We start from the raw sequence: 14,520 nt of genomic DNA on the forward strand, positions 1-14,520 counted from the left end.
GCATTTAATTAGTTTTAAGCTCATTTTAATAGTTAAAATAAACTTAGTATAAAATTGACTAATCAACAAGCTTCAACAAGCAAAGAGATATTTTCCTCTGCTGTCATCTTCCCCACAACCACCATGTGGGACATAGAGTGTGAAAATGACTCTGTGAGGACTTGGGGGTAGATTTCACTAATTACCTGTCCTATCTAAGTAAATGGTTATTTTCTTGTACACAGACATCGACATTTGAAGCTGTAATTTGATGGAGCTACAAAAGATCCTGCAGAAGTTTTTAAAAGCGGTCTGTTTGTATCAGATTGTGTTTTATGTGGAGTATATTTGACTCTTGTATAGATTTCTTCTACATTTGGGTGTAAATTGAACGTTATGTGAGCGTTGTGTTGGCTCTCCTTTTGGCAACGCTCTGACAAGGGTCTATTACTGATCCCTAATGATCCCCAACATGACGCCAGCTGTTGATTTGTGGCACATTTCTGTTTATTTATTTTGTCCAGATGAGCCCCCTGGTATTTATAGCGGGAGTAAAAAAAAAAACATCTATAGTGTGGGGTCAGGTGGGTAAAAGACAAAATGCTGGAGCTGACCCGACATTCCTGTCACCAGAGAGATGCTGGAGATGCATTCTCCTGTCTCTAAATTGGCCCCCAATAAAACGTAGGGTGTGGCAGCTTGAGCCGAGCCTGAGCGTGAGAGCGGTTTAAAGACCTGCCCCCCCCCACAACCCCCTCCGCCTATCTTCTACCCCTTGCCTCTTTTTCTTGAAAATGAAAACTTCCTCGTGACAGGGTGCCCACGGCGGATGCAGGGGGTCACGCGTGGCAGGGCCGCATGGCAGCAGGGAGATTTGGGTGAGGGGGGCATGTCTTTGTTCTCCCCCCTGCACACCCTCAGCTCCTCAGGCTCCCAAAAGCATCTGTCATGGCAGGGCTGAGATGAATGAGCCCCCAGTGGATTCCCTCCCTCCGTTCTTGGCAAATGGCACAGGACGGAGGAGTGCAGCAGAGGGCTTTAGGGGGAGGGGTCTGCGTGGACGTGTGTTTGTTTGCATGTGGGTGAGATAGAGAGGCAGAGAGAGAGAGAGAGGGGGTTTCTGCTCTACTCAGAGAAATTCCCGATTCTTTCTGGGGAGAATCATGACATAGGTGGCTTCAGGGGGAGGCCTAAACGTCCGTGCGTGCAGGCTGCCTGGACCAGTTCTCCCAGAGAAGGATTTATTATGGACTAAATCTGAAGATCTGCTGCACATTTTAGGATTCACTGCACTGGATTGGAAGGCTTGTCAACTGGAGGACTCATGGAAGGTACAGGAGCTGTGTGTCCCACATGTGGCCCCCATGCAGCATTAATGATATGGGCTCTTAGCACCTCATTAGAGAATGTGAAGTGATGTTAGTCCTTTTTTTTTTTTCCTCTCATTTCTTTAACCCCATCCCCCTTTCTCTCATGTCTGATGGGTCCTTTCTAATGCCAAGAGGGAGTCCTTCTCGCATACAATCTATTGTTATTTACAAAAATAACAATCAGGTGAAATTAGTTATTCTCACAATTTCACTTATCGTATTATGTTATTCTGTAATACCCTGAAAACGCTAATTCTGCACATTTTAATTCAACTGAATCGTTGGAAATATTAATTTTCGCTTCTTGGTAAATGTTTATTTAGCAAACGGTAAACAAGAGCAGAGTGTCAAGTTTAATTGTTTGCAAGTTGTTTTTATTGATTGGAAATGCTTATTGGGAGCCGTTATTCCACTTTATCGTGAAAGATCTGCTAAGTTAAAATGCGAGAAAACTTAGAAGCCAAGAAGAGGGGGATGAAAGCTTTATCCTGTGGCTGTTGCAAACGATGCATTGTAATGTTGTTTATTGGTAAACAAAAGGAGCTGGGATAGGGATCAGTGTATTTTTCACTTTTTGCTGCTTTGATGCTGATCTGGAGTTTAATTTGGCATCATGTGGTTTAAGGATTTTAACACAAAATGTGAACTTTTTTTTTTGCATGATTCTAATTAGTTAGGAGAAAGAAAATTTGACCATGAATCCTTTTTTTATTCAATTTTAGTAACTGTCAACAAGCTAAACAGTCGACTTTATAATGCTTTAAGGTTAAAAATTCAAACCATTAAGGATCAAGTTTGTTCAAAGTTAAAATATAATACAAAAAAAAGCTAATTTACCCCATTTGTTTTATATGATTCAGCTTTTCCGTGCAAAGTAAAGTCTATTTTTTGCATGTAACCAATAGCATCTTAGCATAAAGGGGGTGTGTATGAATTCATTTGCATAAAAACAGAACCATTCCACTGATGCCTCTTTGATTTTAGGCTTCTGCTCTAAAAAAATAAACTGACACGTCAACATTCCCTCAAAGCTCGTAATTTAAAAAAAAAACAGGGCCTAATTACGCACCTTGAGGTTGTGATGGTTAGATTTATGATTCATGCATATCTTCTGTGTCTTTTTTTATTTTTTTTTTAAACCAACCAGATAAGCATCATAAAATTCCTCTGCAGAGGGTGAAAATACTAGTTGATGGGGAAAAGACCACGACGTTGTGCTTTCAAGCATTTTTTTTTTCTCTACTTAAAACCAGTTGTTTTTTTAACTAAGATTCCTGGCAGGTAAAGAAACACATGCTTCTTTCTGACACATTGTTTTTTAGCTCTTTGTCAAGTTAGCTAATCATTCACAAAATCAACTCCAGCGTGCTCGGTGAATGTGAGCTGAACCGGCTTGTGTACACTTGGAGGACTTGGACCCCAGATGGAGCCCCCTCCTACAGGCGAAGAGAACTTTGCTTTGTGCTTTATCGGAGTATATCAGAGGCTGAGCACCAAGACAATACTTTGTCTAAGGGTCAAAGTAACTGCCGCATGCATCCACAAACTATAACACTCGACTGTGTTTAATGAAAATAGCCCCAAGGCCACGGCGGTGCGGTAACACCTTACTTTTAGCCTCTTAATTCTGCATAAGAGTGCTCACAAGTGCGTCTATTCACTTTAAGAATGAGTTAAGGAGTGTTAAGACTTGTAGCACCAAACTATTGTGTAAATTCAATTGAGATGAAAAAGTTTTGCAATCATAATTTGTTGATAAGAGGAAGAGTTTTCCCAAAGGTTTGAACAAAAAGATGCAGTTCGGAGTATGTTGTGAATGATTTTTAGATACAACCACTCTTTTTTTTCCCCCCAATTTTAGCAAAACTGAGTTTTATCCATTTGTTAGTTGGCTGAAGTGTATTCGCTGTGGCTGCCATCTTGAGATGTGCTGACTCCAAATGACAATGCGTTGGAGATGTAGAGCCACCTTGTATATTCTGAGAGTTAGGCCTGTCACGATAACAAATTTTGCTGGGCGATTAATTTGCTCAGAAATTATTGCGATAAACGATAATATTGTTTGGAGACCATTTTAAACTAATGATAATGACATAATAACACAAATACATCCAAGATCAGTTAACTTTCATTTCAAAAGAACACAACACTGGAACTGGTAAATAAACAAAACGACCAAAAACTAAAATAAAATGGACTCTCAGTCTCTTTTAAGAAAAAAATGCACTCGAATAAAAACTAAAAAAAAATGGAAATAAAAACTACATTCAACCAAAACAGTACGGATTATGAAGCCTGTAAACTAAATTGCCCTTCAAAAAATAAAAATCATTAGTTTTATATAGAGAAGACGGACAAAACTGCCAGTTTTATAAACAAAAAGTGAAATCAATAAGAAGAAACAATAAAGCCGATCAATGAAAATTATCAACCTCATTTTAATTTATCATGCAATTAATTGATTTATTGTTTATCGCGACAGGCCTAATGAGAGTTTCACTAATATATGTCCAGTGGTTCATGAGATATTTTGCTAACAGACAGACAGTATTGATGCCATTGTTTAATGCCAAAGTTTTAAGCAAATATATGTTACAGTGTGTTGTACTCAAAGTATGTGTTGGGGATAATGCTCAACCACTACCACACCAGATTTTAGCTCAATAGTTGTAAAATAGGTGGAGTTATAATGGTTTTTGTTTTATTATTTCTGCAATTATGACTGTAGCAAAAGTTAGTTAGTTGTAGAGAGAGGTCTGTTGAATATTTCCTGAATGTTTCATCCAATCCATTCAGTGGTTCATGAAATATTTTGTTAAAAGACAGAGTTGACCCTAAAAGTTTATGCCAAATTTTACAAACATATCTTGTAGACCAGGGCTGTTCCACTAAATTGCTTGGGGAGGCACAGTTACTGAAAGCCTAGATCTCAGAGGCCAGACATCCAGCAGTTATTGTGATGAAGCAAGTTTGTTTTATGGTTTAGAAATAGATTTATTTAAAAATGAACCCATTGGTGGGCCAAACTGAGTTCACCTGTGGGCCTGATTTGGCCCTTGGGCCACCAGTTGAATAGCCCTGTTGTAGACTCTATTGAATATGTGAGTGGAAAAATAATCATTATTTTCTTGAAAATTAGTAAAGTTAACTGGTTGTCATTTTATTGCACGTTTTAAGAGTGCACTTTACAAGCTGATCTAAATTATTAATATGCAAACATCAAAAGGAGTGACTGAAGAGTGTGATTTTGGTGAAATAAGAGCTCTGACAGAGAGCTGCAGTTTTAAACGTCTGCTCTCCCTCTGCAGGCCGTGCACTAAAGAATGGCATGTCTTTGCTGAGAGTTTCTGCTGAGTGGTAGAAATCCAGCATGTAGCAGAGACAAACAAGTCCCTTCACGCCTGGGAACTGTCCAACATTGTAAGTTGCATTTAAATATCCTAAATTGTTTTGTTAAGGAAGTCAGAATGTGTGTGTGCGTGTGTGTGTACTGTATTCTTGTTTTCTCCACCATGGCCTCTTTCGATCCACTAAAGATCGAGCTCACTCCTTCTGACCCAGGGTCACATTCATGCAATCTGTTGATGCCACCCAGTAGCAGCAGCATGATGGCCTTGACTCGCTAATGTGAGCGCCGCTTTTCAGTCATCGGGCTTTGAGCCTCGCCCCTCTGTTTTGACCACAAATCAAATTACTGCTGACCAGCCTGCCGCCCCCCCCCCCCCCCTAACATGAACACAGGTCTTATCTCACTGAGCTGCAAATGCTGGACAACTACCAGTAGTTGGTGACTCAGAATTACAGGACAATTGCAAAATTCTGTATGATTTTTTTTTCATTTCGGCCTCCCTATACTTGAAATGTTCAGTAGTGACCAGCGAGCCGTGTGGCAGCATTTTGAGCAGCCACACGGCCTAGTTTTGCGTGCACAGCTGGCAAAACTGCATTCTAGGCCACACAAAGTATTTAGTGTTTTATACTTGTCAAAGTATTTAAACATTTTGTTCTATTAACATACAAAAAGTCCTCTTCAAATCATTCAAAAGCATTGTGATTTTTGAAATTGATTAGTTTTTTTTGTTTTTTCCGGCTGCTCCCTTTTTCAGGGGTCGCCACAACGAACTAACTCGCACAAAGTCTTGGCAATTGTTTTACACTGGATGCCCTTCCACTGAGCTACCACAGCCCTCTGTGTGGAGCAGAGAGCTGCTATCTAGGGTGCCCAGGGGAGCAGATGGTGGGGCGTTAAGGGCCTTGCTCAAGGGCCCAGAGTGGGGCAAATGAGGGTGGAAGCAGGTGTGGGTGTTTCACCTTTCCCACCCACATTTTGATGTTGTTTGTGGCACGGGGAGTTGAACCAGCAACCTTTCGATCACCTTCTCTAACCTTTGGATCACCACTCCACACTTGAATTTGAGTAGTATATTTCTGCTAATTCTGCTGCAGCTGATACTACTGCTAATGCTAATTCTGCTACAGCTTAATATACTAATGATAAATCTACTACTGATAAAACTGCCAATGCTATTAGCTACTTATTTTGTTGCTTTTAACTATTAGCTAGGCTTCTGTTACTTTTAGCTAGCATATTGCTACATTTAACTTTCAGCTAGCATTTTACTATTTTTAGCTTTTAGAGAGCACTTTGCTTTTTGTAGCTGGTGTTTTCATACTTGTAACTTGCTTTTTGTTTCTTTAAGCAAGTGTTTTGCTACTTTTAACGATTTTGCTACACTTTTAGTTTTCAGTATTTAGCATTCGTTGCACTTTTGCAGAAAATGCAACTTCTCTAATTTTATTTTATTTTTTTACCTTCATCTTGGTTTTTTGACCAGGACGTTTGACTGTATGTTTTCTGTCAGAAGTGAGCTCCAGCATCTAGTTTGAGTGCTTTCGATACAGGTTTGAAATGCCCACATCATAACTCAGGTGGGTGTGACAACAGTTAGAGATGCTCACTACAAATCTGTGACCATTACAAGAGAAAAGTTACAAAGCTGTTAAATATGTTCAGAACTCAAGCAAAATTGCAATGAAGCTTTAGGGCCACGCTAAGAAAAAAAAGTAAAAGCCATAAAATTACGAGAATAAAGTCCTAGTATTACGAGAATAAACTTGTACGACAATAAAGTCATAATATTACGAGAATAAACTTGGAGTATTACAAGAATAAAGTCATAATATTACCAGAATAAACATAGTATTACGAGAATAAAGTCGTAAAATTACGAGAATAAACTCATATTATAATAAACATAATATTTTTTACCAGAATAAAGTTGTAATATTATCCGAACTCGACATGATAAAGCAGGGTTTACCGCATTTTAACTGTGGTAACATGAAGAATGTTGAGCATTCTTATGATAAACTGAAGCTGTATGGCATTGCAATTAATGGCTGCATTGACGGATTTAGTCGTGACATAATGTGGACGGAGGCATATTTCACAAACAGTGACCCAAAAGTGATTGCGGACTACTTAATAAACACAGTAGCTATGTTTACATGTGCAAAATCCTTTGACCGGATTGAAATGTATTCAGATTCAATAATAATAATTATTCAAATAATAATAATAATTCAAATGTATCGTTTACATGGGCACAATCCGTTCACGATGAGCGTTTACATGCAGCGGGCTTTGTTCTGAACAGAAGTGTTGACATGCGCAGAGTGGGAAACTCCTTAAAAAAACAGAAGAAAAAATTCTACTCCCGGGATGAACGTAAATAAACCTGAGCGCCCAAAATGGACGCATGACAGGTTTTAATGACGGTGGAGACGTTACTGCACTCCCTGACTGAGCTACAGGTAATACAGATCATTCTGAGCTCTTTCCAAGTTTCTAGTAGAAATGTTGTGTCACTCACTGATCAGTTTTGCTTCCCCGACATGCTAATGTTATTAGCATTAGCCAGGCGGAATTGACATAGTTCGCACATGCGCAGTCAGGTCAGTTTTTCATGATTGGGAAAAAAATGAACAGAAACCAGGATAGACAGATGGTGGTGGATTTTGCTAAGAGAATGGAAATGGCTATAATCAATACCTATTTCCAAAAGAGGGAGGAACATAGAGTGACCTATAAGAGTGGAGGAAGGAGTGTGCAGGTCGACTACTTTCTGTGTAGAAGAGGAAACCTGAGAGAGATTGGGGACTGTAAGGATGTGGCAGGGGAGAGCGTGGTCAGACAGCATCGGATGGTTGTGTGTAGAATGACTGTTGTTGTGAAGAAGACAAAAAGAGTAAAATCAGAGAAGAAGACCAAATGGTGGCAGCTGAAGAAGGAAGAATGTTGTGAGAAATTCAGAGAGGAGCTATTAAAGGCCCTGGGTAGTAAGAAAGAGCTTCCAAATGACTGGGCTACTACAGCAACAGTAGTTAGAGAGACAGGTAGGAAAGTATTTGGTGTGTCATCTGGACAGAGAATGGATGATAAGAAAACCTGGTGGTGGAATAGTGAAGTGCAGGACGCCATTCAAAGAAAGAGATTAGCCAAGAAGAAATATGACAGTGAGAGGACTGAAGAGAGGAGACAGGAATATAGGGAGATGGGACATAGAACAAAGAGGGAAGTAGTTATGGCAAAGCAGAGGGCGTACGATGAGTTTTATGGGAGACTGGACACTAAAGAGGGCGAGAAGGACTTGTACCGATTGGCAAGACAGAGGGATCAGACTAGAAAGGATGTGCTGCAAGTTAGGCTTATTAAAGATAGGAATGGTAATGTTCTAACAAGTGAGGAGAGTGTGACGGGAAGATGGAAGGAGTACTTTGAGGAGCTAATGAATGAAGAGAATGAAAGAGAAAGAAGAGTAGAGATTATAGAAACTGTGGACCAGGAAGTGGGAAAGATTAGTAAGGGTGAAGTCCAGAAAGCTCTGAAAAAAATGAAGAAAGGGAAGGCAGTAGGACCTGATGACATACCAGTGGAGGTTTGGAAATGTCTTGGAGAGATGGCAGTGAGGTTTTTGACTCAAATATTCAATGGTATATGAGGGTGAGAAAATGCCTCAGGAATGAAGAAGAAGTTTGCTGGTGCCCATTTTTAAGAACAAGGGTGATGTACATAGTTGTAGCAACTACAGGGGAACTAAGTTGATGAGCCACACGATGAAGATCTGGGAGAGAGCTGTGAAAGCAAGACTTAGACGAGAGGTGACTATCAGTGAGCAGTAGTATGGTTTCATGCCTAGAAAGAGCACCACAGATGCCATCTTTGCTTTGAGAATGCTGACGGAGAAGTACAGAGGGTCAGAAAGAGCTCCGTTGTGTCTTTGTGGATTTAGAAAAAGCATATGACAGAGTGCCAAGAGAGGAGGTGTGGTATTGCATGAAGAAATCTGGAGTGGCAGAAAAGTATGTTAGACTGACTAAATGACTAAAGTCATAGAATTACGAGAATAAAGTCGTACGAGACTTTTTTTTTTTTTTTACAGCTGTCGTTAATTTTTTTTCCTCAAGTCGGATCTATGACGCAACCTGTCAATCAGTCCAGTAGGCGTGTCAGCAAATGACCAATCCGAAACCAAATGCTCCTTACCTGCAGAGAGCTGGACACGCCTACTGGATTGATTGACAGGTTGCGTCATGGATCCGACTCGTGGGGAAAAAAAAAATTAACAACAGCTGTTAAAAAAAAAGTCTCATACGACTTTATTCTCATAATATTTAGACTTTATTCAATTTTATTCTCGTAATACTATGATTTTATTCTCGTAATTTTCTGGCTTTTAATTTTTTTTAGCGCGGCAATTAAATTTCTTCTTTTTTTTTTAGCGTGGCCCTGAAGCTCCGTCGTATGTACGACTTTATTCAACTTTATTCTCATAATTTTATGGCTTTTTTTTTTGTCTTAGTTTGGCCCTAAATCTCCGTCGTACTAAATAGATGCCCACCTCTGTGATTCAAGTAGCAGAGAAAGTTGCAAGTGATTCTGGAGACATTCTGGACATTTCCTCATGAAAGCTGTTGGTCAGCAAGATACAGCTGAGTGATATACAGTACAACCACCAGTCACATCTCAGAAACGTCCACAGTGCAACCTCTGTCACAGCTGTCCTTTGTTTTAAGCGAGAAAAGGTCAGCCAAAGTTCTCACCGCATGCCTACAACCAGGTTAATGACAAACCTTTGTGTTGGGGCTTGACATCTCAAAAGAAAGAAAAAAAGGTAAACAGAGCTGCCATCTCCTGAATAACCACATAAAATCATCCTCAGGCAATCTTCTTTTTTCTTTTTCTTTTTTTACCTTCTCTGTCATTGTTTCTCTGTTCTGTCACCTTCCTCCGTCAGTTAAGCAAGAAATACTGTAGCTTTATTCTCTTAAGCTTCTTATGTGCGTGACAGCACAGTCAGGCAACCCTGTCTTTTGTCTGGCTTGGTCAGATTCCTGCTCAGGAAGGTTGTTAAGTAAACATGAGGACTGGAACCTGTCCAGGCGTGGGCACAATCAGGCCTGGGAGGAGAAAAGTCATCTCCAACTACAATCCCACCCTGCCTGTTATTGACTGAAGAAAAAAAAAAGCAGTTTGGGAGTCACTGTGACCTGCAGCTGATTACCAGCACTCAAGGAGAAAAGTTAAAGGGGATGCTGAACTGCATGGTAAAACTAAAATAAAAAGTTTTTTGTTGTTTGGTTTTTTTAACTTGGGCATATAACACCTGCAACACCCCCCCCCCCCCCAACAAAAAAAAACAACATGTTTTGTTACATAATTAATTAAGTGATTAGGAAAAAAGCTTTGATGAAGAAATTATATTTTCAGGTTATGATAAAGAAAATCAACATTTTCAATTTGGAAAGAAATTACATTCTTATTAAGAATTAGCTCAAAATTAATTAAGAGCATCATGTTCAGTTTAAAAATAAAACAATAAAGGTCTAGCATTTCTTGAAGGAATGCTTGTGCCCTCTGCTCATGACATAAATAAAGAAATTTATCATTCAGTATAATACGCGATCAGACAAATCAAAAAGTCTGTGTTGTGAACGACCGTCAGCTATGACCACGCTAGTCTTAGCTTCTTCTCTGTAAAACTGACATTATTCCCAATTTTGGGTGGACTAAGTTAGATTAGCTGTGGGGGTCAACTTGAACTGAATTGACTCCAGTTGCTAAACAGACATAGAGATACACCCAATGAATAAGTCCTGAACGTTTCATCAAAATCTGAGGTTCATGAGATATTTTACTGACAGACAGTGTTCCCTCAAATTACTGACACAATCTGTTATTACTCAGATTATGTGCTTGGAAGAATACCATATTTTTCAGACTATAAGGCGCACTTAAAATCCTTACATTTTCTCAAAAATCAACAGTGAGTCTAATAATCCGGTGTGCCTTATAGTCTGAAAAAAACGGTAGTCAGCTACTAAAACACCAAATGTTTAGGTCAATATAGCAAGTTTTGTGTTTCTTAACATTAGTTGTCTATGGTGACTTGAAACATCAATTAGTTGTAGATAAACATTTTTTATGACTTTTTGAAAAATTCAGTGAAACTTGTTTTTAGGTATGTCACAATAACAAATTTTGCTGGACGATTAATTGTCTCAGAAATTATTGCGATAAACGATGATATTGTTTGAAATTTGACAATATTTAGTAATTATTGTCAAATGTAAGAAATATTGGTTAATTTGTTTTGAGTGTAGTGCCTTTTTTTGACCACCAGATGGCAGTATAAGACTGCTTGAACCGAAGGATGGATAGTGAGGGAGCGAGCAACGTAGCTCTTTAAGAAAAATGGGAGGGAGGCCCCTTGACGTGACATGGGCTGTCTCTCCCTTTTTTCAGTTTTCAAAATGGCGGATGCTCGGTGTGGTTTGAGCTCTTTAGCATAGCATTTTCACACAAAGCTTTTAATAAAAAAATCAGTAAACAAGTTCTCAGCTTCTTTTTGCAGAGAATTTTTTTTTCTTTTTTTTTACATGAAGGCACGGGTTTCAACTGTGAATTTTGGAGCTTCGACAAGACAGAGATTTTTTCCCGAGGTCAGCCTGTTAGCTTAGCACATGGCTTAGCTTTTCAGCTTAGCTGCATTTAACAATCCAAAAATGTGATTTTGGATGGTTAAAAAGGATTTTAAAGAAAAAAGAGAAATGGAGGGGTTAGTGAAGAACACCGGAGTTGATCCTTTTGTCATCCAGTGTCTTCAGGAGAAAGAGAGAGACGAAGAAACGATAAAGACGATAAATGAAAATGAGGTCAATAATTTTCATTTATCATGTGATTAATTGATTTATTTATTTTTTATCGCGACAGGCCTACTTCTTTTGTGGTTTAATAAATAATTTGCTAATAGGCATGTGCACGCACACGCTCAGACTCACTCACACAAACAAACATCATCTGCCTTCACCTTTCAGCTGCAGGCAATCCAAACAACCTTTTAGCTCAAGTTTAGTTCATTTCCTTCATACCTAAAGTCTGTGGGGAGTCACATTTACTGAAAGGATTGTTGTTGTTTTTCTAAATAGCTGAAATGTTCAAGCTGGGCCTTTAGCTTGGCTGCTGCGGTGTTTACAACAACACCAGTCCGCAGCAGTCAAATGTGGTCCAAGGACAAACATGAAAGAGGCATTTCAGGTCAGACCCGTGTGTCAGGAAAGCAGCCAATCCCCCCGTTTTATTTTCCTTTTCTCCTGTTTGAATCCTCGGCTCTGGAACCGATCTGCTCGTGTGTTTTGACAAACGGAAAAGAGGGAGTCGGGGGAGAAATTTCCACTGGAGCAGAGCCATTATTTAGATTTAATTTAATTATTGTTATGTTTTGGGTCTGTTTACCATTTTAGGAGTGATTTCTTTCTCTGCAATGCCTGTTTTCTTTCTTTCTTTAAGACCACATGCTTGTCCCTCTGTCCAGCTGCCACCGGCCATCACCGCCCCGACCTCAGCAGATGTCCTGGAGTTGGACATCAGGGTGGCGGGGGCGCGCGGCGGGGTGCGGGGGCAGTGCAGGCAGAGTGACACAAGTAAACAGAAAACGAATGAAGCCCAAAATAATCATCGTTCAACATGCACTGACGCAATAGTTTTTAGTGGTTTTACTTTACAACAAACTAAACATTAAAGTGAAACGTACACAGATGGTTTATGTGTTTGCAAGTAAATATTATTGTGTGAAAGCTGAGTCAGCATTCAAACTTTTTGTTTCTGTATGTTTTTTTGCTTTAACTATCTCTGCATATTTGGCACTATTTCAGTTAAAAACGTCCGGCTCATTCAGGAGATGGGTGTCATGAATATTGTATGTTGTAACTTTGATACTTTTCTAAATATTTTACAATGTAAAAAATAGTCTCCACAGAAATGGGGCTGATGGTCAGTGCTCTGTAATCGTGAGGCTGCAACTTTAAGCCCAGGTTGCATCAGAAAAGGCATCTAAAGCAATTACCATGTTTTTTTTTTATGCAAGTTCATGAACTGCGACAACCCCTGAAGAAGGGAGCTGCCAAAAAACAAACAAAAGAAAAAAAAATTATCCACTGAAATACACTGAGATCTCTTTAATTCCTTCGAACAAATCATTTGTTTTAATCTCCTTCAACATACTATGCTAATTTTTGCTCTTTGCTATACTGTTCTGCTACTTTTTGCTTTAATCTACTATTCTGACACTCTTAGCTAGCCTTTTGCTACTTTTAACGTTTATCTAGTCTTTTGCTACATGTGGCTTTTAGCTAGCCATTTGGATTATTTCAGCATTAAGCTAATGTTTTGCCACTTTTAGTTAGCAGTTTTCTACTTTTAGTTTTTCTCTAGCATTTTGCTACTTTTGGCTTTTAGTTAGCATATTGATTTTTAGCTTTTAGCTGGTATTTTCCTATTTTTAACTATCTTTTTGATCCTTTTAGCTTACAGTTAGCTTCTTTTTGGTTTAAGCTAGTATTAACTTGTTTTTTCTAATGTTTTAACAGTTTTCACTTGCATTTTTTTCTTTTAGCTTTAAACTAGCATTTTGCTACTTTTGGCTTTTAGCTAGCATATTGATTTTTAGCTTTTAGCTGGTGTTCTTATTTTTAACTATCGTTTTTATCCTTTTAGCTTATAATTTGCTTCTTTTCGGTTTAAGCTGGTATTTAACATTTTTCTTTTTGCTAATTTTTTACCAGTTTTAGCTTGCATTTTTCTTCTTTTAGCTTTAAACTAACATTTTGCTACTTTTGGCTTTTAGCTAGATTATTGCACTGTATAGCATCTAGCTAGTGTTTTGCTCATTCTGACTTTCAATTAGCATTTATCTTGTTTTAACTAATAACTGAGTTTCAGCTTCTTTAGAACATTTCAGCAGTTATTTAGCACTCAGCATTCATGATGTATTTTATACAGAAAAGTCTGTTTCTTTAGTAAATAATAGTTTATTGATAAGTCTTTAAAATATGTTTTGTTTAGGTTCTATATATATAAATCCACCAGAACTGATGAGAACTAAGCTTGAAATTTTTGCGGGAACAGTGTGCAGTTTGCTTTGTTGTGTGTTTCACTTGCCGCTCTGATGCACTGAACGAATCGATGAGTGGAGATAAACAGCACCTGCCTGTTGGCTCATCACGCTGCCCTTTTCTCTTTGCTCCCACAGATAATGGGAAATTCGTACGCGGGACAGCTGAAATCTGCTCGGTTTGAGGAGGCTCTGCACAACTCGATCGAGGCGTCACTGCGCTCCACCAGCGGAGACCCACAGCCCATTTTCACCCAGCTCTACTTGGAGCCGGAGTCATATCCAGGTAACATGGAAGGTAATAACACAAACAGCAGGAGGATTAAATCTTGATATTAAACAGTGTTGGTTTAGGTTTGTAAAGGAGAAGCAACCACATGTATACTCAAAATACTATTCTCAAATCCGCGATAGCTAGCTTTTGGAGAGAACCCATTTTTAGATGTTGATGTCAACTTTATTGATATAGCACATTTTAAAACAGCATTGTTGACCAAAGTGCTTCACAAACAGGAAATCAGCAATAAAATAAATGAAATCTTAAACAGTATAAACAGCAAGTATAATAAAATAGGCTAAGAACAAACTAAAACAAGAAAATAACACCACAAAAGGGTTGTGATAGAAATAAACCAAACTTGAATATCTATCTATCTATCTATCTATCTATCTATCTATCTATCTATCTATCTATCTATCTATCTATCTATCTATCTATC

The 14,520-nt window shown here is 38.7% G+C and overlaps 1 protein-coding gene across 1 annotated transcript in view; it reads left to right on the forward strand.

Annotated features, from left to right (window-relative positions):
• The first annotated feature begins 11,928 nt into the window (after positions 1-11,928).
• greb1l (GREB1 like retinoic acid receptor coactivator) overlaps positions 11,929-14,520 on the forward strand; it is a 33,961-nt gene continuing 31,369 nt past the window's right edge. Inside the window, exons 1-3 of the mRNA XM_037681350.1 lie at positions 11,929-11,946; positions 12,224-12,301; positions 13,940-14,087. Coding sequence (XP_037537278.1) covers positions 11,929-11,946; positions 12,224-12,301; positions 13,940-14,087 — 244 coding nt within the window. The remainder of the gene's footprint in view (positions 11,947-12,223; positions 12,302-13,939; positions 14,088-14,520) is intronic.

This window comes from Nematolebias whitei, chromosome 9 (assembly GCF_014905685.2).
Source record: "Nematolebias whitei isolate Nwh7 chromosome 9, NemWhi1, whole genome shotgun sequence".
NCBI classification, from domain to species: Eukaryota; Metazoa; Chordata; class Actinopteri; order Cyprinodontiformes; family Rivulidae; genus Nematolebias; species Nematolebias whitei.